Genomic DNA, 26,741 nt, shown 5'->3' with positions numbered 1-26,741 from the left:
AAGCCAGGTCTTCTTACACTAGAGTGTCTATTTCAAAAATATTTATAAAATCATGCTCATCTTTGAACATTTGAAAAACTCCTATATGTAACACATATTTTTAATTTGCAAGAAATACCATTTTTCCAGGAGTTTTTGATATTATAATTCAGCGTTGAGACAAATTTAGGTTTGCTTGGTTTTGTTTTGTTTTTCTGCTGGCATAATGGAATATCTTTTTACATCTTTTTATAATTTGACTTAACTGACTAGTGTAAAAGTCAAGGAGTTGAACAAAATGAAATGTTTGCAAGACTTAGGCCCGTGGAAGAGATTTCGCCATATTTTCTAGTGTTTAAATGTTATTCACGTCAATATACAACCACTTTCACTTTCAATTTAAAATTAAACTTGAAAATTTTTTTAGCATGTTCTAAGGTCTTCTGAAAATCAGTGAGCTGCATAAATGCCACACAAATAGAAATGGACTTAAACATAAACTGGGTTCTAGCTGCAGCTGAGCAAACATGCAGGTGCATATATATTAGCTAGATAGGTTCATATCAACACATAATATAGTTATTTTGAATAAATTATATAATTAATATAATTATTTCAGCTATTAACTATTATTAAAATTAACAGAACAGCATTTATTAAATGTTATTTGAATCTAGCATCACATCTTGACATATTTCATTTATGCTTCTTTCAAGATGACCACTGAAATAAACATATTTGCCTGCACATGGATTTTCTTCAGATTTTTGTATCACATTCTCATTACACGCAATACAGAGATTCAGCTCCTTTGACATGTTAAGGAAAGGACATGAATTCTAAATAGATGAAGAAAAGAACTGATTTTAAAACACAATCATGCCAGGAAAACTGTATCTTGATGCCGTCTACACTTCTGCCTTCACTACTGAGTAATTTTGTGTACACAGCACAAAGGACAGATAAAAACAGGGGACCAGGATTTTCACAGCAACTTTAACAAGTGTGTGGCAGAACTGTAGCTGGCTTCAATGACACGTGAAGGATAAAGTCTAAATTCACATCTATTATGCTGCATCCAGTTACAGATATGATACAAATGCATGAAATATATATTTACTACTTTCTCTATATGAAAATCCTTAGCCAGTCTTTCATTTTGGTGTTTAACTGGGACTTCATTGCAATTGCAATTTTACCTCATGTAAGGATTAAGGTCTATAGGCTCCCACTTTTTTTGCTGTGTTTGTGAGCTTGCTTCAATAGTTGCTTGAGATGCTTTCTTTCCTGTGGAAGGAGAATCTACAATAGAACAGATTAAACTGGTTATTCAGTTACGCTAGAAGGCTCCATCTAAATTCTTACATAGTTTTCTTCTTTTAGCTCAGCAGAATACACTATTAAATGAGAATAGGGGTAGGAGAGGATATAATATTTCAGTCTTTTTATTTCCAACACTCATGATGGAATCAAGGATGGTGCAAAAACTCATATGCTAGAGTGAAATTAATGTATGCATTTTAGCTAAATCCATAGTATAGTACTCATGAAGGTTTGCAAATCTAAGGAAGAACATTCAATTTAAAGTGCTTAAAGAATATAAGAACAAGTTATAATCAGCAAGGAATCACATTCTTTTGTTAAAAAAACAAAAATCAGTAAAAATCTGGTTGTTCAGTCCTGGCTGTAGTTTAAAAAATATATATTCCCTTTTGGGCAGAGATTTAGTTACGGAAATACCAGTCTAAAGATAAAAAAGTCCCATGACAACTTAAAATTGTCATTCTGAAGTCTTGGAATTTTTTTAACCACATGGATAGTAACTATGTTATGCTTTAATGTAACATTCTCACAATACAAAGATGTAGCTGATATTAAACAGGCCAGTGGGCTGAGCTGCGTTGTGATTTTTTCAACACTTCCTTCTTTGTTTGTCTGGATGTGCTGAAAATGCTTGTGAAATTTGATGAGATTTAACAAGTTATGTACTGGTCACAGGTTCTTGTTCCATGCACGTGAGCCATGACCAGATATTGTCACAATTATCTTGGGTATTATACTTTCCTTTTTGTGATGGCCTGATCTCACCATTATTCTTAGAAGAAAAGAAACAAGAAACAGGCTTGCACAGAGTTCAAATTTGCATCAGAATCCAGTAATTGCCAGGGAATAAAAAATAAGTATCCACAGAAGTTGTAACCACTGAGTAAAACTGAATGACACTCATGGAAGCTGCCAGGAAGCTGATGCTACTCAGTATGCACTTTTTGACACTTCACTTCCAGAGCTGCATCCATGAACAGTTTCCATGAAAAATGCACATTAGAAGTATTAGTGTTGTACTGACACACTATTTCAACTGCTAAACAATTTTTAAAATATTTCTACAGTAATGGCCTCTAGTACCCTACTTGGAATTGAGGGAGTAGGTGTTTTTCACTGAACTTTCAAAAAATTCAGGTTAACTTAGGGTTAGAATTCCAGTACAGAAGGACTGCCTAAAGTTTCCCTGAGGGTAACTTGGCAACCTCTAAGAAGCTGAGTCTGAAAACAGAGAAATGTAACAATTAAAACCAAGAGGGGGTAGAGACGTTGTAGACTAAGAATGCCATTGTGCATTTAGACATCTTTATTGGGGCTGTTCTTTACATTTACTACCAGTATTTAACACAGAAGTATTTTCTAAGGACATGAACATGATGACCACAGTGAACCGAAGACATGCTTGCCAGAAGGTTATACCTTTACCTATTTCTTCTGAGCAAGGTGTTAAACTGGCAGTCACAGTCCCAGCTGTGGCCTCCTCTGAATCTCTTACAGCATACTTATTAATAAACCGCATGCGTTCCTGAAAAGCCTAGAGATAAAAGTTTTAATCCAGATAAGAAAACTTCTACTGCATACTTTAAATCCCAAAGCATTTTAAAAAGTAAGAATCTATACATGTTCAATAAGACAGTAAATTTTCAAGTCCAGTGCATGTGAGGTATGACGCTACTTCATATTACTGGTAAGTATATTTCACTGATTTGATCTATGAAAACATCACATCTAACTACAGGAATACTATTAGTGAGTCATTGGGGAGACAAAAAAGATAAACATAAGAGGATGACATTTCATGTCAGAATCATATTCAAGCCATATCTCCAACAGATATTTTTTCTGAAGTAACAGCTTGTCAACAATAAACATTCAATATTTCTAGTAGTATTTTGGAACTTACATTTGTTTACTTCAATATGTTGTGTGGAGGAGAAATCAAATAGCATTAGCACTTGAATTTCAGCTTTAATTTCTATCAAGTATGTCTTGAGTATAGGAATAAGAACTCGAAGAAAACCTTTGTGAGATGGTAGTTCAGTAAAATAAAGAGTAGGCAGTACAATGTGAATGGTTTCACTTCACTCAATGCATACTGGCTATATTTAGTACTAATCCCAAATGAGAACACAATGCTGTCAATAACAAAACTAATGCCAGAGAGCAGTATGCAAATCTGCCTGGGGCTGGAATCAGAAAAGATGCTAGGGTTCCCATTGAATCAATCCTGAGACATTGAATACTTATAGTAAAGATCATCATGCAAGGAAATACTGGAAAATCACTGATCTCTGGGCAGTTTAAAATAATCTTCAGATTTAAAACAAAAACAAATAAAACACCCTGAAAAGCAAGGTTTCCTCACAGCTGAATGTATGGTCAGAATATATTCAGCTACTGCACCTCTGTAGGGAAAGATCACTTCCCCCTAGGGGCTCCTATAGCCTGGTGGTTTAGACTTCTGAGAAATGGGAGCTATGGGTGCAAACCTTTCAGACTCAGTTACCTTTGATGCCAGAACCAGGCATCACCACTTCTGTCTGCCTTTTCAGAAGGTGACTTTGGCTCTCTGGCTTTCTCTTAATGGATCAGATTGCCAGAATGGATGGAGAAGCCAAAGGCCAGCCTGGAGTCAGGCACCTAATTCCCAAAGACAGAAGGTATGTGACCCCTGGAACAGGCAGATGCTGGGGCAGGGTGATCAGGAAGAAGTGAAGCTACTTAGTCTGGGTAGCAGACCCCCAGTTTAGACCTTCTTTTTTTTAGTGTATTACATGAAGTTTCTTCAATTTCTTAAAGATAGCTGCTTTAGAAAAATGTCACAGACTTAAAGGGACTTTTTAAATGCAATGCTTTACCTGTGATTCAGTCGATTTTCTGATCAAAAAAGGCAAAGATTATAGCATCCTGAAGAGACTCTACACATCAAAGGGGATTCTTTTCCAACTAATCTTTAGTAGGCTGCACTTGCATTTTCAGCCTCAGCACAGCCAATCAAAGCTGTAGAGTAATGCATCTCTCCTTAGATCAGAATTTAATAAAGTAGGGTTAGAAAAAATTGTGAGCCTTGGATACACTGAAGAGAACTGAGAAAATCTGAAACTCTAGCTGGGAAGACCCATGTTTGAGGTTCATTTCTGAAAGGTGATATAAAAAAGGCGCAACGCTTCTGTGTTGGGGTTTCTGGTTGAGAATCCCTCAATGGTCATGGTGGTAGTGTGGTGGTGATAGGGGGTGATAGTCAGGTAAGTTTAAAGACTACTTTTTATTATTTTATTTTCCTTTTTTTTTTGGTTTGTGTTTTTTTTTGTTTTGTTTTTTTTTTTTTTTTTTTGGTAATGATGTTTCCAGTTCTCAATCAATCAGCAGTGTAATTCTTTGCTAGAAAAGAACTTGTATTACTTTTCCATCTTAAGCATATGTCATATCAAAAGAGCCCAGCTGCAGCTGACATCTGAATTAGTTTTGCTTCTCCAAAATAGTTAATTTGTACAGAGGAGCATGTACAGGCTAATGGGTAACCTGCAACCCAGAATGAATTTGGGAATCCTGGCTGCAGGGGACAATTTGATTAAAGATATGGCCAGGTGCTAGTTCTTCAAGAAAAATCTTTTTGACATGTTTGTAACAGTGTATTTCTCACTATAATCTGCCAATGCTAAACATTAAACTTGTCACAAGTAGCAGCTTTGTAATTGTATAGAGGCAGAGGGATTTCTGATGAAAAACTTCTGTTTTGTAAAGCAGCATCTAAAGTTTCAATGACCTACAGGCGTCTGAACTGGATAATCTGGATTCCTGCCCAGAATTCATGCACATAATCACTTTTGATCCTTTAAGCTGTATAAAATATCCTGCCTTCCACAGAGTGGTGAAGAGGACAGGCATTTGAAGTCAGGTCTCTTGTGGCAACTGCTCTACTGTCACAGCAGGTCCTGGAACTTGTGAAGAAACATCACTGCAAGGATTGTACTCTGATACTACCTTGATAGCTCTTCCTGGCTCTGCAGACTCCCATGCTTGTTTCATGGCTTTGATCTCATCTACTCGCTCTGTATCTTTCTTCATGTCCAGAACGTCCACCTCTCTCTGCTCAGTAACTACACGTAAAGTCCAGTATGCTTTGTTTGAAGCAGGTGGCTGAAAGCGAAGTACCATAATGCATTAATTGGTATACATCTACTACCACTATTTAAGGTGAAGTAGTATTTCTGTATCCTGGTAATTTTCCTGACTGATATACATAATATATTGATAGTCTTTGACATGCATTACTATACAAAGGAAAGGAAAATTGCTTTGCAATGTCTAGAAGCAATTTGAGGTGTCTTGTTTACATGCTTCCACCCAGTCCCACACAGTCTGTCTGAACAAGAGTATTTTGTAGTGATTTTCCATGCAATTGTCTTATCTCCCTGCTTTTTGCCTGCCTTCCTTCCCTCCTGCCTTCCTTCCCTCCTTCATTCCTTTCTTCCTTCCTCCTTCTTTTTTTGCTCAAAGTCTTCTTATATTTAAATAGGCTTTTTGTGTAGAAATACATCACGCTCTGTCTTATGAGGCATCAAGTTCTTTCTGATCACTTCCCATATTCTCTAACCCACCTTAACACATGGCTTCTCCACAACTGTAGGGTACAAGTAGTACCTGAAATGTGGGAGACTATTCCACCATCTGACCGATGAATGAGATATTGTGCTGCATATATTTCTAGAAACCATACCTCCGTAGAAGCTTTAAGCCCAAGATTTAGAAGCAGAGAGAGGAGGTCAGCTTTTATTTGAAACTAAAGATGGGCATCTTTATCTGCAAGCAGTCTCATCACAAACTTTCATCTGTTTCAGCGGCAGACTGAAGACTTCCCAAGAACCATCATCCCAGCACCTCTAGCATACTCCATGATTGGAGCTGAAGGCAGAAATCTGACACAGCCTGAAGCTGCACTGCATTTCTGCGGCCAACAATCTCAACTGCTCTGAAAGAAAAGTTATTGCACTATTTTGGAACTCTGTATAACTATTTGTGGGTATGAATGATAGGGAAGCTTGCTGTGCAGCAGGTTTAGTCAACAAAACAATCTAGTAGAGATTTCTTCATGAAAAAATCTATGGAGATGCCTTTCCCCTGAGCTACCTGCCATGAGGCAGCAAAGTTCTTAGCAAAAGCAATACCATTGAAGGAGGAGCTGTCACTTTCTTCTTTGCCTTCCATTAATGTTTGCAATTCATAAAGTCAATTATTCTTTTTAAGGCATACAGGTTGGCAGTAGCCTTTCTGTCAGCCAGAGAACACTCAGATTATCCCACCACAGAGGAGAAGAATTTGAAAGTAGGCAAGTAGGTACCAATTTTTCTGCCATTATAAGTCTGCAAGTTAATGACATACGAGACAGGAACTGATGACAGGGGACTTATCTCTCTGGGAAACCATGAAAACTACTACAATGAGGGACCAATGGGACATGAATATGGTGAAGTCACAGAGTCTAATAAATCTTCAGTGGAGACAGAAAGTAGACCAACAAAAGGAACAACCAGGAGTTGCTTTATACATAAACGAAGAAATAAGCACATTACAGCTCTAAATGCAGGATGTATGTCTTTTACATGTACAATTCAACCTCTCTCAGGTGTAAAGCTAAAAGGGTGGCAAAGCAGGGCATAGAGAAACGCAAGGGATACACTAGTGTTAGTAATATTGATCTGCAGACTTGAAAATATCTTTATACTCAGTACAGTGATGACACATTCAACAAATCCAGTTTTTGGTTTTGTTCTCACCTGAGATTCAGGTCGAGATACAACAGATGCAAGTGATCCTCTTTCTTTATTGGACTTCTCTTTTTCTGTCTTCTCAGATGTTTTATCTTTTCCTTTTTTGGTTGATTTAGGAATACTTACAGACTTTCGTTCTTCAACATAATTGAGCATTTGGGAAAAGCTGTTATCCTCATGTTTTTCACCATATACTATTCAGATGTAGTTATGATGCATGATGAATAAGAGGATACCATTGTCATCCATAAATATGTTTCCCCATATAATATCCAGTGTGGAATAACAGCACAAAACAGCCATACAGAAAGAAAAAGAAAAGTCAGTTAAATAGTTGACACTTTCTAGTACTACACTAACAATTATTGTTGGGCCAAGAAAGAATCTGTGACAAAACAACTTTTAGAAACAGGTGGACATATTGTGACAGCCTTATCTGTCCTAAATAGTACTTTACCCAGGGCTTAACTGGGATTTTGCCATGGTCCCTGCACATCAGTCACTGCATTGTTGCCTTGTGTATGGGTCAGTCCAAAGGTTGTAACATACAGAATCACAGTCTGACTCTAATTTCTCTATAGGCTCATACAATCTCTGTCAGTGCTATGTACCAGGCAGATGAGAATCTCAAAGTAGATAAAATCAGTTTTCTCACTGTCTCAATATCCTTGTAAGTGTGAAGAGCAGAAGCGAAGATACACCCCACCAAAAATACAAGGAAAATACAAAGAAACATTTTTGAGATTTGATTCATATTTAAGAAATTCAATATTATAATTCTCAGAACTATCTGAGAACATTTTAGATGAAATATTTTATCAGTACACTTATATGCTATATGTATGCTGTATGTTTGGATTACAGATATGGAGAATTGACATTCGTAACCCTTATTCTGCACTGTCTTAGTTGGTGGGAGCTGTTAATGAGACATTTTGCATGTCATATCCCTGTTAAAATAAACAAACAAACAAATAAATAAAGCCTGTGATAGTGTATAGCTTTAATAGCACAAGGAAAATGTCAGTTGAAACAAACTGGAATGAACCCACAACACTTTGAGAAAGATTAAAAATCCGAGTCTGAAATTTCCCTTTCCCTCCCTTGAAACATTAAAACAAATGTTGAAAACCTGAATTCAGTCAATACAATAAACCAGGGGATTTCTCTTAGAAAAAAGAGGAAATGAGTGACTGTTTACAATCTGACAATAATAACAAGGTATCTTTCACTTAATCCTATGTTTTTCTAATTTCTTTCCACTGGGCTGCATTATTTGATCCAAAGTCCACTGAAGATATTCCACTGGCTTTAATGTACTTTGGATCAGATCTGCAGCGTCATGGCTGAGGTTATATAGATATATAAAATTGTAAATATTAAATATGTAGAAACATAATGCACATATAACTACACATAAAAATATATACATGATATATGTGTGTATTACATCAGACATTATATGTGTGTTTAAATATAAATTGCATTATTTTTATCTCCTCATGCTACTTAAATAATGTACAATGGCACCAAAGTGCTAAGCTTAAGTTGATTCAATGTTACCAAAGCATATATGAAATAATGAAAGCAAAAGTCAAAGTGGTCTCTACAAATATTGAAGATACTAAAGCAACTCTGCAGGAAATGTAAATATAAAATAAATAGTGACGGCAGTATTTAAGTTATGGTTTCATTACATAAATGGCTTTCCAATTAATTTCACATTATCATAACATATTAGCACCATAAATCAGGCTGGTGTACATGCAATGTTCAGTTAATTATTAAATTTTAAAGATAAATTATTTGTTTATACAAACACTCAAGAGACATTCAGTGTCATTAGCTAAATGATATCAGACAAAGACTTTCTATGTCATGGGATACCACAAACTTTGTCTGGCCTCTATAATTTTTTTACAACTCTGAATATTAACATTTTGGTGCTCTGGACTTCTTGCATACACTGAGAAGTTAGTACATAACAAACAAGCCTATGAAATGACAGGGCTAAAAGGAGGTACCCTGCTGTAACTCCAGGGATAAAGACCTAGGGCAGGATTGAGTCGAGCTCTCCTGGCTAACAGCACACTGCACTGCCCAGGCACCTCCAGGTATCCTCCCTCCTGCACGGTCTCCCCAGTTTGGGGATCACCCTGCAGTTATACCTGGAGGGGGCACAGGCTACAGTTTGGCCCCATAGCATGTGGCCCACTCTAAGGAGGTGTGAGTAATTCTTCAGGGCTTTTCCAAGGCCAAAGCCAGGCAAATGCTTTGTATAGAATGTGATATGAAGAAAGGCAGGGAGATGACAGAGAAAGTAAAAGACCATTCCAGCTCACAGCTTATGCGTAAATCATCACAAACTCTCAGTGGGAGTTACTGTACATGTATGGTACCAAGAAAAGCTTGGGCAGCACAACAACTGACAGTGATGACAAGCAGCTGATAGCAACTCTTAAAATTAGCTTCTCTACTACTTTGCAGTTATCTACTGAGATTCATTTAGTCCAATGCCATAAGGGACCATAGTGGTCATCCAGTCTGATGTCCTTCCTATCTGTAACTCATAACGTCAGATTGAGGTACAATTGCAATTTTTTAGGCAAGACAGGCAGATACTCCTGATTTTTGAAACTCAAATTACAGATATGATGTCTTATTCAGAGGTGAAACTCAGAGAAGTCTTTTGAAGTTTTCTTGAGAAGGTTCCAAGCTCCCAGTACCTGAAATAGGTTCTGAGCATTTAGTGGGATTATTAAGTAGTTGGCAGAAATGGCTCTTACTTGCCCCTCAATAAACTTTCAGATTTGGTTCAGAAATGACCAAGAACTTCGAATGTTGTTTTTCCTGTCTCTGACTGGATTCTTGACAGATAGCAATGTCAAAAATCTTCCCAGTTTTGGGTTAATCAAGACACTACAGTGGTTGTAAAAATACACCGGGATAGAAGCGAACCACCACTATGGCTGCAGTAGTCAGGTGGGGTTAGAGCATGGCTTAGAGCTCTACAGGTCTTTAGCACCATCGTGTATCCTCAATGACCTATTTTTTCACTGAATACCAGGCAAGCAATTAATCACTACAGACAGGCAAGGTGGGAAAGAGATAAAGAGAGGGAGAACTGAACATCCTGTTAAACATCTCATGAAATCCCGTCCTTGGCACAAGCCAGCAAATTCTCCTGTGGGCAAGAGAAAACCTGTGGGGGAAACTCCCAGCTCTGGAGAAAAAAGAATATTCCAAAGGATATTGACTCTCCTGCCTTTTCAAACCAATCTCTACTATCCAGGATGGGTGACTCTTTTGTCCCTGCTCCCCCAGCTGGACAGACAGCCTTCTCTCATCAACAGCTAATACTCCTGAGTTGACTTAAGGCAACATATAAAATACATGCTGCAGTCAGCATTCAGTGCACACTGATGGTTCAAATCGGGGTTGTGACAGTTGCGCAAAAAAAACCCTTCTGATCTTACTACAGTAAAAGCAAAACCAAAGAACCCCAAAAGGCAATAGCTGAAAATCGTATCTGCAGAATGAATCTTAAAATAATTTTGTTCACACAGATAAGCACCAAAAAATGGTATTAGCAGTTGCAAGACTACCTGCTAATATTTGCCCTTTTACACAAAAATTAGGATCCTGACTTTGTTGGGTTGTTTTGTTTTGTTTTGTTTTGGTTTTTTTTTTACTATTTTTACATTGAAGTCTTACCCCATTAATAGTTCCCAATGGAAGGAAAAAAAAAAAAAAAGAAAAAAGAGAGGGGAGAATGAAGACTGTATAAGTAATAAACTATCTGGCGCTTTCTAATTGCTGTGTACTTGGGTTTTCCTGGTTAATGCCTTTTTAATGTTTAATTTGTGCAATGTGCTCTTTAATAAAACATTTAATGAGATTTCATATATAATAAATATGTCTAAATATTAGCAATGAAATAAATTTTGCTAACACGATTCTTTTTACAAGTACTGCCAAACTGCAGTATTAAGGATTTTGAAGAAAGAAAAGTATAACAAACATCAACAAATACAAAATACAAAACTATTGTAGCATCTGAATGCCAGAGAACTTACTTTCTTCAAAAATTTTCTTAAGAAATATTTATATCGATAGTATAATAGTACTGGTTTTCATTTAAAGGGAGACTAGTTTAAAATACTTTAGTAAAAGCTAATACAAAGCCAAAATGTGCTTTTCCCATGATAAATTAGCTTTAATACAAAAGTAACTCCAGATGGCACTGTTGTCTTACATGAAAAAGGGATATCTGAAATGGTGAAAATTTGTTGCAGGAATTTTCCACCTGGCTTACTGCAGCTTTCTTAAAAATCACATGGTGAGAGGTGCCTTTTTGATAACACATCAACATTGCCATTTTATCAATCGTGTGTTTGACAACTGGTGCTGGCAGCTTTAAATGGGAAAGCTCAGTTTTCAAATTGCTTTAAGACTAGTTCACAACCAGAAAAAGATTCAAAGATTGAACGTTGTTTTTTCCAAAATAGTTACCTATAGTAAGCATTCCAGATAAATATTGCTGTTAATAACACTACATAAAATAAATGCTAAGTAATAAATACAGTAAGTGTTAGTGTTTAAACTTTATGATATATGTTGTTTTTAAACCCTGTCGGTGGCCGGAGCAACCTATTGGTGTCCTGGTACAGAGACGTCCAGTTAATATAAACTATGAAATGGATTTGGGTTACTTTAAAAGGTGACAATCATGAGAGGACACAGAAATTGCAACACTTAAAGAGAATTCTAAGAGAAAAGTGCTCGTTATCATTGACTGTGGCTTGAATATGATTGACTGCAAATGAGCTAAAGCATCAGTATACATGGAGAAGGGAAGCCATGAACTAGGATACTTCTACCATGATCTAAGACATAAGAATACTCATGACACTGACAAGCTTCAGTAATAACAGCTGAGAACTAGCGAAGAAATTCAAGAAATTAAGTGACTTCCTTTGACCTGCAGTTTTATAGACCATGGGGAAGCTGTATGAAAGGACACGTATCAGTAGCATGACCGGTGTGCTGAGTGCAAGCTGCTACTATGTAGATGACTCAGATAAGACAATGTAATAGGATGTCTACTGTAACAAGCAGTTGATCATTAAAGGGAAAAAATAAAAAAAGGAGAATAAATGGAGTCATCTAGGAAGAAAATATGATATTGTGAAGAATGGAACAAACTAAAAGCAGGTGAAATCACCACTAAAAAAAAAGCTGGCATAGCTCCTCAAATATTATTAAAACTGACTAGGGACTATAGTAAATCAACAAGATATATCTTTGCAAACTTCTGTAATGCTAGCTGAAAAAAGACTGTAAGAATCTCAAATGTTGCACTCAAAACCAATAAATGAAATAATGTATGTCAGCAATTACTGCTGATGAATCTAACTTCAGTCCAGGGTAATAGAAATTAAAAAACAAAATATGACCAGACATTTAAAAAGAATTATGTAACCAGAGTAAGAAGTGAGAAATACTGCTAATAAATAAGGATCAAATCTTCCTAGGAAATTTAGGGGTATTAGCAAGTGTACATATATGAGGAAGGATAATGTAAATTATTTCTCCTTATCTCATATTTTAAAAGTTGAATTATAGAACTTTGATGTTAATGATACAGGAAATTTACTGAATTGTGGAAAGCAGTATTTTAGGTCCTGCAGGTTAGAGAACAGGAGAATCAGCTGCATGTGTGTGTGTATGTGATGGCCTGCACCAGCAGCTGGAGTAGGACTGCAAGCTCAGGAGCTCATGTGGGATCCAGGGGCCAACCACTCAACAGACTAGGTGTCTAAATCCAGCTGTGATCAGTGGATCACATCTGGATGTGTGGCTGGCATCAGATCCGTGTCGCTGGCAATGTGTATGTGTGTATATGTAGCGTGTATATGTAGCATGTATGTGTGTTCTGTGTGCGTGCGCCTGATGGGGCTACATCTTCAGCCTCGCTAACGGTTGGATCTGGGGATGTGGAGTGGCAGCAGCTTCCTCTCTCGAGCTGTTGGATACAGCATGATAAATTTTCCTCTAACGTAATTAAGATCTAAATCATTCTGTGACAGCCCCAATGGTAGAAGAAGCAAATATGAGACATTTATCTAACTTCTAGTATACTGACTAGTATTCTAACTGCTTTTAATATGTGTTGGGTTTTTTCTGTCCCTTCTGTAATTTCTTTGTTCCTTCCTGGCTTGAATACACAGCCTGTACTCAGGACCTTTCCTAATCTTGCCTCCTGTCTAAATTGTTCTCTTAGCAGTACAGAGGTAACACGTATCCCAAACCAGGACTTTTTTCCCCCCTTGTGAGTGCATTTTCTTAAATTATCCACAGGCATGTTTCTCTAGTTTCAGTAGAAACTTCTATGTTTGGATGTACTTTGTCAGGGCACTGTGCTTTTATATTCTTACTCACCTGTCTTGCTGACTGTAGAAGCAGTCAAACTTTTACAGCTGTTCCAGAACCCTACCTAAAGTTGAGCTCTAAGAAGCTCAGGAAAATTTTGCAGTGTATTCTCTTTTTTTCTTTATAACTTGTGAGCTGGAGGTATAGAATAATGCAATCAAACTGCATTTCTATGAACCACAGAATGTAGAGCTCTATTGAATAATTATTTCAATCAAGCAGTGAATCAAAGAAAAAATGTCGTATGGTCTTGGCTTGTAGCAATATAACTTTTTTTTTTTAAACAGTAACATGACGCATTTGACTAAATACATACTTAGATTGTCCCACCTTTGATTTCATTTTTCTCCAATTCTTTCAGTTCCTGAACAAACAGAGACTGACTCTCAGTAAGTGGCCAGCTATTGTACAACACCAATGCTTGTATGATATACTTGTGAGACTGTGAAAGAAAATGCAGAATGTTAACATGCTGAAGACTTAACTAAAGTAAGTACTCAAAAGCCCGGAAATTAGTAAATGGCCAGCTACTGAACTCAGCAAATAAAACATATAATACATTTACAAGCTGGCGCATTACTGTATTCACAAGAAGCTTTAAAAAGTAGTGTTAATTCCACAGATTTCATTTTAATTCCTGTGAAATTGAACAACTAGTCATGTGTTTATCAAGTGAAACTAAACTGGGCTATACAATAAGGAAATACATTTGTTTTAGATTTACATGAAATTTTCCTGTATATGCCATGTGCTAAAACAAAGACTTTTGCCATTGATTTTAAGACCTACTACAGGGTTTTGAACCCTAATGCTATCACTCAATAATGTCTTAATTTGAGTTAGAGGTGACAGGGTCCATGGGTTCTTTTAAACACTGTCTACACTGAACAGGAAATTATTATTTTTAAAAATTGTTATCCAAATTCTAAAGCCAGTTCTGAGTTCAAAGGAACTTATTTATTTATTTATTTATTTATTTATTTATTTATTTATTCCCTTGGAATACTTTGTTGCGGTTGAACTCAATTGTCAGGAAAAATCACAGTGAGAAACACTTGGACACAGAGAAACAAGAACTACTTTAAAAATAAATGTTGGTTTTTATAAGACAGACAAATAACACTAGGTGAAGTCATGAAAACTCCAAGGTTTTGACATCCCTCTCCAAGAAACTTGGCTAAGTAGCAGCTATTGTGTCTGTGCTTCTAAAGCTTTCAGCTGCCTAGCAATAGGTATCTCTCTGGTAAAACTATTAAAGATAACCTTATTTTACAGCATATTTCAAAGAAAACTCATACTGAAGCATCAGAAGTTTAACTTCGTTACCAGTAGTGTTTGTCCCTTAGCTGATAGTTATGCTATACTTGAATTGGATTTCGCAAATGATGAACATTTAAAGACTGAATATATTACTTTGATGTGAAAACAAAAAATGACCCCTTGTTATTTGGTTATTCATATATGTACATTATCCTTTCTCCATAGCCTCATTCAGAAGCTACGAACAATCTTTGGATTCCTGTTCTTGCCTCAGGATATCAGATCTCCACACATACCAAAAGAATTACCAATACCCCTTCCCACTCTTCCCCCCTTCCCCCCACCTTTTTTTTTTCCCCCATATCCAAATGTTTTAGAACCTCTTACTTGCTGTGGACTTCCATCATTATTTTGAAAGTTTTCCAAGAGGAAAGATTCATCTTCTAATACAGATAGAGATCCTTGCTTGAGAGAAGTTTTGGACTCCTTTGAAACTGAAGTATGACTTTTTTTTTTTGATCCTACAGTGTCTGATTCCTTCTTTGTACTATGACTAATCTGGGTTTTACTTGCTGCAAGATGATAAAAAATGTCAGTGTTAATTTCCAGAAGTTCTATGAATTATTGGTATGAGGTAAACAGATGCCCCTAGAAACTGTAAGAATTACCATAGTCAATTTTCTCATGCTGTATTGTGCTCACAGGGTCCCAATTAAAATTATGCTTATTTCAAATACTCTCTTGATTTCATTCTGCATGTAAATCACAGATTTCTTCAAAGCAAATAATGAGAAAATTGAAAGACTATATATATACCTGTTGTTACTGTTTATAAAGCGTGTAACTTTTTCTCCCCCAAGCCCCATACTTCTTTCCTGCACTAACCACCACAGCTCTACATATATAGTATACATTACACAATAGAGATAGCCTCGTACTACTACTTCCTGTAGTCAACAGAGAGGGGAGCTCCTCTCCAGGAGGTCTGGCTTCTGGGCTTTGGGAATTTTGCACTGCCCTCTGAAGGAGTCTTTATCTATGAAGGTAGGTGGGCTTCAAGGGAGCTTGGTTTCTTCAAGCTATAATTAGTTTTCATGAATGCCTCACTATCCTCCTCTCTCGCTCTCCTAAATCTGAAAAGCATAAGTATTGAAGAATTCTACAATGGTTTGCCCAAGGGATGATTCTGCCATGAAGATAACTCAACTCACAATGGTGGAAAGATTCATTGCACTCCTGGTAGAAAGATGACTTCGGTAAGTTCCCAAATATTCATACACACCGAAAATAGTAGTTCTAGCAATGGTCACCAGGTGGTACTGTGACACCAAATTTCTTTTCCTACTGCAGACATGAATATTCAATCTTGTTTTTTCCTAAGCAAAGCTCTGCCTAGAAGGAACTCGTAACTACCTGGATTCAGGTTCAAACGAATTTCTAAATGAGATTTTGATACCTTGAGACTGGATTTTATCAGATTGCTACTATGGAAAATAAAAGGATTATGAGAATTCACTTGTCCATTTATGCTACAGGAGTGTTGCTCTTGTATCAATAAAACAAGCTGCACTTGCAACTTGTCAATAAGTAACTCCTTTATTGGCAAGCGAGTGTTCAAGGTCCAAGTCATTTGCTACATCTCAGAAGAGGTAAATATATTCAAAATCAATTGACTGAATGTAGTTTTTGAGCTATAAAAGACATTAATAAAACAGCTGTGACCGGAGATGAATTAATATATTGTGGGTGGGAAAAGGGGATAATGATTTATTGGTGATGCTTGCACAATAATTTCACTTAAGAATACTTCTGTCAACACAGTGATCAATCCTATGAGAGGCAGAACACGTGCAATACTTTAATAGGTCTCGAATCTGAGGTTTGTGTCTTGCTTAACTGACAAGTGTGGTACTGATGGTACAGCTGTGGTTTCTATCATTCCTGTTCTGTGAAAACACACTTTTTAAGAGAATGATTGGAGACTGATAGCATGAATCTTGTATTGAATGTTGATTGTACAAATGCCCACCTCAATTTGGCATTAATATTTATGGAATTTCCTATATAGTTATTGTACAGGCCACAGTTTCCTAAAACTTTTGACAATAGCAAATAAACTTTCTATTATAATGCCATAAATTGTACCTATAGACACTTGGCAGGTTGGGTAATACGATACCATCAGATTGGTTATACTGAGTATGTTTCATAATCTTTTAATCTAGTTTGGGTGCTTGGAAAGATCTGGAACACTTACACAAAATGTCTTTGTGATATACAGGCTGCATATAGATAGAAGAATTTCAATGTTAAGGCATTGTAAAAATAATAGTAACAGTAAAAAAAATAACAAACAGGGACAGCTTTTCACTAATTCCTTCCAAATGACAGCTCTCTATACATTCACATACACTTAAATGGCATCAGAATATTCATTTCACTTTCAAATACAGTCTAAAATAATCTAAAGTCAGTTTGCCAGGTCTAGAAACTCTTTTAAATTCCCTTTGAAATAAAGTACCATTCGTCACCACTCTTTCCAGCTAGAATTCACTGGCTCCACTGCTGAATAGGAACCTGATATGACAACCTTCCTATTTTCAGTCAGGTTGATATAACAGATATTTTATTGAATGATTCACAATGGACTAAAAATAATTTTAAATTAGCATAAGTTATTTGTATCACAGCACATATGAATAACAGATGAAAGCCTAATGTGTGCGTCTGATTTCTGAGGATATCTTGAAAAGTTCTTCTAACCTATGTCCCTTGCTAGTCCAGCAAAGACGAAATGTTCCTCTTATTCTGCCCCATCCTGTCCCTTCCAGCATCTGTTGGAACAAATTTCTCTTCTCTTTCAACCTAACTGTGCCTTTTAAGTTATTTAAGTCTTCAGACTATGATCTTTGCCAACAAGCTAGTTTCCTGAAAGTTTAATCTTCCACTTTACTGATGGTAACTTGGGAATTTATTTCAAGTATTTGTGGTGCTTACCTTAATCTCAGCTATTTTACGGCTTTCCTGATTCTGTTTCCACCAGTCTACCATTAAGTTTACTAATCCATTCCCACATTCCAAAAGCAGTAACCAAATATAGCTACTGATTATCTTGGCAGCTCAGTCACAGAATCATAACAGCTTCTCCATGTCTTCCTTTAAACCACAACATTGTCAACTGATGAATCACAGTTTGAGAGCATGGTCTCCATAGTGTTTATTTTTACATTTCTGATAATAACAAGGTGCAGTTGAGACAGAAATCAAAATGTTTCACAACCATGATTAAATTAGTTTTTTGGGTTTTTTTTTTAATCTACTACCAATTTTTCCCACAGAGCAATTGAAAAGTAGATAAAACAGTTTTTTCTAAAGGATCATGTTAGAAAACTACACTGTTCAAAATAGTGGAGATGAGCACATGAAATACGATGCTATTTTGGGCTTTAGTGAAGCAATAAACCAGTATTTGAACAATTTCTCTTTGCCTCAGGTTCTGTATATGCTCAAACGGGCAGAAACTGGTTGATTTATGGAAGATTTATTGTTTTAAATTCTTCATAAAAGGACTGAAGACTTCAATATCTTACAAGATTGATGTATAGTGGTGTCCAAGGAGAGTACAGTAGCTGACTTGTTTGCTTATGAACAGCTGCTTTATTTAAGCAAACTTGTAATGCTTATGAAGAATATACATTTTCAAAATTAAAACCATGAAACCCAAAATGAAGAATTCAAAATAGTCTTACAAACAAAAAATAAACAGCTTGATTAAGCAGTGAAGTGTATAGAAAACAAGGAAACGAATGAAGATTATGAAAGAAGTTAAGATAGCATGGCAGCAGCATCTGAAATCTATTACATATAAGAAATGCAGTGGAAGCAGGTAGCAGGTACTTCATTTTTGTCAAAAATGACCTGAGCACTACAGGGAAAATTGTTGAAAATATACCTAAGAATTATGTAGCTCATTAAGCTGCATTTCTTGCTTCTGAACAGTAAAATTAAACACTACTTCAAAATCAAATGTCAATCAACTGGCTGAGTGTACTTTCAGATGAGAATATTTTCATTCCAGTTTTGGTTTAGCTTCATAAGTAGACAAGTCCCAATGTTGTCAAACACTAAAAATGCCAGTAACAAACAGCTGATGTCTGACTGTAGCTCTTGAACACAGAGTTTGGCAGAACTCGAGCTTCTGAGAGCCTGGAAGTGAAGCACGGAAGAGGATGTGCAGATAACCTAACTCTACCCTCTAGAGTGTGCAGGAAGTTACCTCACTACATCAGAGGTGGATGATGGCAGAGCATTGTGACAATTACAAGCTGAAGGCTCTCTCTGTTAGGTCCAGTTGTAAATGAATACCTGTTTATTTGGACAGCACATCCAAGGAAACTGGATCGCTTTTAAGACTTAACTATGAACTGATATCACAGGATCACAGGAGGCTGAGTGGTCCTGCCAGAGGCTGGAAGACACCTCTGAAGATCATTTAGTTCAACCCCATTGGTAAAAGCAGGGTCAGCTAAGGCAGGTTGCTCTCGGCAATGTCCAGCTGGGTTTTGATTATCTTCAAGGATGAAAACTCCAATATCTTCCTGGGCAGCCTGTTTCAATGTGTGACATCCTGAGAGTAAAAATGAAACAAAACCAAACAACTCCCCTTCCAAATAACCTTTTCTAATGCTTAAATTGTATTTTCTACATTTCAGTTTGTGCCTGTCACCTCTTGTCTTGTCACTGGGTGCCACTGAAAAGAGTTTGGCTTAATTTTCTTTACCTTCCTGCCCCTTTATTTATACGCTGCCAGGCTTGGGCATACAGTGGATTCAGAGTGGTAGTTTGGTGGACTGCATAGAGTCAGTTTTAACTGATGCCAGCTGGATTTTTGTTTGGTACAATTACTAGTTTCAAAGTACTTTGAGAAAATACATGAAATTTTAGCATACTTATGAAGGGCGACCTTTGAATACACACTGGTTCTCACCTTTAACAAAAGCTGAGTTGACAAGACTGCAATGTAATGAATGGCAATACAATTAAAAAAAAAAAAAAAGAAAGAAAGAAAGAAAGAAAGAAAGAAAGAAAGAAAGAAAGAAAGAAAGAAAGAAAGAAAGAAAGAGAAAGAATTTTCAGCAAAATTATCAGATTCAACCATTCAACCAAAAATTAGTGAGGAGCTTGCTGTCACTTTCAAATATATTTGTCTCAAAATAAAATCTGTTCAAATTCAAGTATCCCCATAAGGGGTAACTTTTTCTCAGTATTTCAGTTGCTATCATAAAGAATTGCAATAGTATAATGGGCATTTATGAGCTTTGCAAGTCTGGGGCAAGTAGCTCCTCCTTCAGTGTCCTCTATTTTTGTGAATATCATTGTGAATCTGTAGCATAAGTAGAGTAAAAAATTGTGAGTAGCAACACAAAGCACAGCACTGTAAGGGCTCCATCTCAGCCAGACCCAATACAATTACAAAACAAGACTAAAAGGCAAAGGAAGAAAATAAGGCTGGACACCAAGTTTCAATCAATCTTTTTGGTACCTTTCCTCATTACTGAGGACCAAGGACTCCTGTTCATTGCTCAAAAATGTAGCTTATTTCACTTAATCATGAAGCAATTCTGTAAATCACAGAAAAAGTAGGAATAAAATAATATTTTATGTGTTTACCTAAAGTTACTGTATATCCCTCAGTGAATAAAATTATCAAATACAGAATACAATACTTACAGTGGGAACTCAAAATGGTTTCATTACTCAAGAAATAAAAAGCAGGGATGACTGCATGGCCCTTTCCAGTGACACTCACAACTTCTTCCTCATTATCTAGGACTTGTACTTTAATGAACACATCTGGTTTAGAGGTTTGTACTTGTACTGTAGCAATATGTGATACTCTGACTTTTACTGAATACCTAAAGAGGAAGAAAAAAATTATAGCAATATGAGTAACTATACTAGATATTCTTTTCCTGCAAGTACCTAAACATTGTGCTGACCTGAGAGTGAACACTTAAAATTGAGTTTGTAGTCAAGTGTTTTCCTGCAATCTGATGGGCTCAGCTTCCTGTACCAAATTTTAGTGCAGTCAAACCATGATCAAAGTAAGTGCTGCTGCAAAAAAATGGGTGGTCTTGCCATTTCTTTCTTTTTTTTACTGCCTTAGAGAATGTCCAGATATACATTTTCATCATGTTGTACTAGTATTTGTTGAAAAACATTATTAACCAGATGACTGAACTGTTCTAATTAAAAAGTAATCAAGCCAAAGGAAAAAAAGTAAGATTTCCTTTCAAAAGGATAGAGCTATCTCATTTGGAGGCAGCTGCTACTCCGGGCAACCAAAAACACTGTGGAATTAAAAGATTGTAGAATTAGAGTCTTAGGATGAAATTTAAATAATATTTTTGTTGTGACTCATAACTTTATATATTACTTGCTTTTTGTCCATAAATTCAAATTGTTAAACTAATCTCAGCAAGCAAACAAACAAACACCACCAACCACCACCCTGAGTTCAGCACATTTGGAGTAAAAATATACAAGTATTTAAAAGTATTTTTTTTAAAGATGGTCAAAATCAGAGGGGAAAAAAAAAAGAAAAAAAAATCATCAAGGAAGAGAGAGTTTATAGAATTTGACTGTACTTGTTATATTTCCACTACGTGGTTTTTTCATTTACATTGAACCCAATTCCTCTTGTTGAATAGACTTCTATCTCAAAAATAACACATTGATTTGAAATATTGATACAAATTGTCAGGAATCAAAATGTTGTAAATTAACCTTCAAAATACATACATGTAATAAGCTCTAATCATGGGGCCTATTTTAGTGCAGTGTATAGCCCTTTGTATAAAAACTTAAGCATACTAATTTAGTCAGGGTCAGTTTTGAACTCAAATTCAGCTCAGATAAACTAATCTTAATAAAATAAAATAATTTTAAAAATATTAATAGCAATGATTGTGCTTTTATTAAATATGTTGTCCTAAGTGAATCTGCATGCAAAAATAAAATTTATATAGATTTTGCTGCCAACACTGCAAGATGGAAATTGGTCTGATATATAAGAAAAGAAATTGCTATATTTCTGGATTTTATTTCAACCTTTATCTGAATAGTTGAAAAAAATAGATCAAACTTTATATCTCCTCACCTGTAAAATCTCAATTTTAATACATATTTAATCCCGCAAAGTATTACGGAATTTCAATAATTGACTTATGGATAAGATTTCAAGACACTGATAGTCCATAAAATTTAGATATTTGCTTTAATACTTTCCCCTTTGAAGAAAAAGGAAAGAATATACTTTTCTGTCAGAGATGATCCACATAAAAAGCAGAATTTAATAATTTTTCTCTTAATATTTACCTGAACATTACATGCTTGTCATTGGGTAGGTAATACTCTTTAATTTCTTTAGTAGAATAGACATTATTTACAGCCTCACGAGAGAGAAATGGGAGTGGACTATGAGAACCGATGAGCCGGAGCCTCCATCTTCCAGCTGGCACAGGACTGTCACCAGTACGTGCTTCAGCCATAAACGTGTATCCTCTCTGAAAGGAGAAAACAAGTCATTTTTACTTGGAAATAACACTATTCAAAATGCACTTTCTAGTATTAGAAAAATCAAATAGAAAAGTAATAAAAAATTCAACTTAATTGATAAGCCTAAAGCAGATTTATCTACTCTTTATGAATCCTAATAAGACGAATATGGGAAACAAGAATACAATTTAAAATGTTTCAAAATTTGATTTTGCATTTGAAAAAAAGAAGGCAATATGAATATGATTACTTGAAAGGCAAGGGCATAAAAATGGGATATAATGACTGCAATGGCCAATTGCAGTGTAACAGGGAAAGTCAGGATTAAGTCCTTTCTTCAAATTCTCCAAATTAGCCCTACCAACTTGCTATTTCAAACACTAAAGTTTCATTTTCAACCCAATAAATAGTCCAGATGAAAATTTTTTGAAATATTTCCTCTCTTGGCAGTCTTCTGCTAAATTTCGGGTTTTTTAAAAAAATCAATATTTACCAGTAAAAAAGCGTTGTTGAAAAATTCTTATAATAAATAGGGTTGTGATTTCAGAACTATCCTACAGTGCAGGGTTGCAACTTCAGGACTACTGATTATTTAGAATGGAAGTAAAATAAATGATTAATGATTCTAATTTGTGTAATTGTAACTGTAAGACACTTCATACCCTTTAATAACTACAAGGTAATAGCAACCATTCAAAGCAATGATTCAGAACTCACTGATTTAAATATCTGTTTAAGTGTATTGTTACAGTTCCCCCTATTCTTAACAAGTACACTTGGTAACTGAGAGGGATTTAGCCAGATATTCAACTGCTTTCTGACAGCATGGTGTGCATGAGAAAAACACTAATATCTATTTAAAAAGATAAGGTTCTGCAATCTTATTGTTCATTACAAACAGGCAGAAAATTTAGACTCAAGATTAAAAAAATCATCTGTCAGGGCACTTTCTGAACACTATAAGGGTTTAGAAAGCATAATAACCTCATTTTGTGACTGATAGGGACACAAAGTAATCATCAGTCACTACTGAGAAATAAGCAAATAAATCTAGACAAGCCAATCAGATTTACATCTCTTTCTTAAAAACCTTTGAGAGGTTTCATTGCCTTCTTAGATATCTTGTTACAATTTGCAGTCTCTAGAATCCAAAAGAGTTGTTTCCTAATATACCACCTAAACTACCTTTTTGGTAAAGATGATTTCCTTATGTTCTTCTATGACTAGTCAAGAAAAATAACTGATCAGTGTCCTTGCTCAAATAGACTTCCATTTTCTAAAATAAATATGTTGTTAGTGATGATTTCTTAACCGCTTATCTTCATTGGGCGAATGCAGCTTGAGGAATACTTATCTCTATCATTTTCTACAATATGTTCAAAAGACTTGTGAATAATAGAGTAGAATTAAACAAACAAACAAACAAACAAAAACAAAAAAAACCCAAACAAAAAACAACCATACCAAACCAAACCAAACAAACGAACAAAACCACCAAACAATGACAATGCACCAAACATAAAACTAAAACAAACTGTATCCAGCAGTAGGAATAATTACCGTGGAAAAGAAAATTTAATGGAAAAAAAATCCAAATAATGCAAAGCAAGTAGCTAGTATCTATCTAGATTGTAATGTCTGCAGAAAGATGACAGACATTATTGCTACTGTGCAGATTTTATTGTTATTGGCGATCATCCTGAAATGAACTTTAATGTGTTCCAGGAGTGTCTCTGCAGCAGAATAAAAATATCTGTAGATAGGACTTCTTTTTAGCTCTATTGTAAATTGCTGATTCATAGTTTTGAAGCAGAACAACTAACTGGTAGTTTTATAAAAAAAAAAAATATATAAATAAATTTTAAAAAGGAAATAAAAAATATAAAAGGACTCTTTTATTGTAATAATGTGGACATTTTGGAATTCAGGCATACTGTATAAATTCTTGCTTGACATATATTGCATAATTGACTACTTTTTACAAAATACTATTAAAATGAAATAATACCACTGTATTCTGTTTCATAATAATTGCATAATGCCTGTCAAAACATCAATAGAGCATTCAATAGCTTTTGCATGTCCACTGAAACACTAACAAACTATTTACAAAGAAAACATGCTACATTGTACAGTATAAGGTTATATTCTTACCAAGAAACACAGTAGCTGTGATTAAAAATGTAACAAGAATATGCAGATAAATACAGCACACCTGCACTTGTAAACCAAAATCACTCTTTACTGATATTAACCACATTTAATATTATAAAATGTGAGTAATGAGATGAGAGAATAATAACAAAAATATCTGATTTAAATTGGGACTTTTTCAATAAGGAAGGACAGGAATAAAATAAAAAGGGCCATTTTCATTAGTTAATGACAGAATCACTGAGGCTATCATGCTGTACTCATGAAAAAAAATATTATAGAATGTTCCAGGTACCACATAGCAAAACAAGCATTTCAATATTAAAACCACTGTACTGCACAAAGTGTTGGTATGATCTTATTTGGAATACTGTGTACAATTTTGGACATCTTTATTCGAGAAAGATATTTTAAATGGGAGGAGGTCTGAGACAGAGTTAGTAAAATCAGGGAAATAGAAAACTGCCTTACAAGACAGAACTAGACAGTTGGATCCTACTAGGCATGACAAATGCTGAGATGAAATCCGAAATAAATCTGAATTTGTGATTGTTCTTTTCATAATCTGTCACTTTCCTGAAAAGCAGTAAGTAATGTTCACCACTGAGATTTCTTTTTGCATCCTGCCACTTGCCACTGTCAGACTCCAAACTGAATTTTCCCGTCTGGTGGAATCCACAACCAGTCTCTGAGGATCCCAAATTATTTTTGAGAGTTTGAAGAACTTGTCTGCAACCCTTATTTTTAAAGCATATTCCTTCAGCAGTAGGCAGCCCTTGCCTGTCACATGCAGTTAATACTCACTATAGACACTAGATTAAGAAAGTTTATTCCAGTGGGAAAAAAAAAAAACAAAACGAAATTGGAAGTAAAGTTACAAAAGAAAGAAAACTAGTCCTAGTGTTAGACTGTAACTGACATCAAGTCCTTGTTATTGACAGAAGAGACTGAGAAGGCTAAAATATAAACCTGTCTTCACTAAAAGGTCAACTGTAAACATGTGGCTAGAATCGTGAATATTAGGGGTAATATTAAAGAGGTAAGAGGCAGGCCAGAATATGAAAAGAAGTAATAAATGATTATACAGACAAATTAAAGTTTTGGTTAGGACTGATGAACTTCTGAAAGGTCTGAAGTTTAAATAACTGGTTAAAACAATTACAAAACTTTTAAATTATGTTTGATAACCGATGGAGGACAGATAAGGTGTTGAAGACTACAGAAATGCAATGGTGTGTTTTTTTTAGATGGACAAAGATGTCTAGAAAATTACCAGTTAGTGTAACTTCAATGGCTGAAAACATCATGAAATAACTCATAAAATGAACTCCTTGCAACTCCCACAACATAGCAAAAAAGATTGTATAGGAAAGCACACTATGGGAAGGAAAGAGACACATGACACTGTCTTCAATCATTCTTCTAAGCCTAAGGAAATGCTGTCATAATGAAGAAACTAGGGTGACTGTTAAACAATCACCTCCAGAAAGCACATATTAATGTCTCCTTTTGGAAGAGTGGGATGCAATCAGCAAGATTTCAAAGATCTAACCTGAACCTGATTCCATTCGGTATTTTTATTAGTAATGTGGATGGTGGAATGGAGAACATATATGTTTAATTAGCTGTTACCACAAGCTAAGGAGGATTGCAACTTTAGAGGAAAAGAAAATAAGTATTCAAGATTGTTTTTAACTAGGGAAATGGTCTGAAAAAGAGAAACAAACAAACAAACAAACAAAAACACATTAAAATAAGTGGTGAAATACGCTATATTTAGTCAAGAATAATAAACTACATGCTTCAGTTATTCAGGAAAGCACCTAGGTTTACAGAAGCAGCTAAGTTAACAATGGTGTTGCAAAAGAGGCCAAACATCACAGCTAGATATCTAAGCAGAATTAAAGCCCAGAAGACATATAAACGAACCACTTTTTGCCCATCATTTTTATGGCCTTAGTCCTTATGTCCTTAGTGCAAAGTTTACTGTGCTCAGTGTTGTTTGTGATAAACAAGAAAAAAACAACAGCAGTTGGAAAGAGTCCAGAGGACAGGGTGATCAAGAATGCAGAACATGTAACTTCCATGGAAAGACTGAGCAAACTGTCTTCTTTAGCCTGAAGGTAAAAAGGCAGGAGGATGCCAAGTTATGATAATTATTTAACAACAGAGTTATTTCTTTAGAAGCAATTTCTGACAATGCTTCTGAGGTAACACACGGGCTTTGAGGGGGAGCATATCTAAAGCCAGATTTGGCATCAGTGC

General features: G+C 35.5%; 1 protein-coding gene across 1 annotated transcript in view; it reads right to left on the bottom strand.

Moving 5' to 3' along the window:
- ADGB (androglobin) overlaps positions 1–26,741 on the bottom strand; it is a gene marked incomplete at both ends in the record, with an annotated part of 117,078 nt that overhangs the window by 11,768 nt on the left and 78,569 nt on the right. Inside the window, 8 exons of the mRNA XM_082048943.1 lie at positions 1,179–1,281; positions 2,728–2,836; positions 5,287–5,442; positions 7,080–7,267; positions 13,836–13,947; positions 15,153–15,337; positions 20,496–20,680; positions 22,143–22,330. Coding sequence (XP_081905069.1) covers positions 1,179–1,281; positions 2,728–2,836; positions 5,287–5,442; positions 7,080–7,267; positions 13,836–13,947; positions 15,153–15,337; positions 20,496–20,680; positions 22,143–22,330 — 1,226 coding nt within the window. The remainder of the gene's footprint in view (positions 1–1,178; positions 1,282–2,727; positions 2,837–5,286; positions 5,443–7,079; positions 7,268–13,835; positions 13,948–15,152; positions 15,338–20,495; positions 20,681–22,142; positions 22,331–26,741) is intronic.

The sequence above is a fragment of the Streptopelia decaocto genome (genome assembly GCF_964273445.1).
Source record: "Streptopelia decaocto genome assembly, chromosome: 3".
Lineage (NCBI taxonomy): Eukaryota > Metazoa > Chordata > Aves > Columbiformes > Columbidae > Streptopelia > Streptopelia decaocto.
Note: the sequence above shows the minus strand (reverse complement) of the source record. Positions and strands in the feature narration are given on the sequence as shown.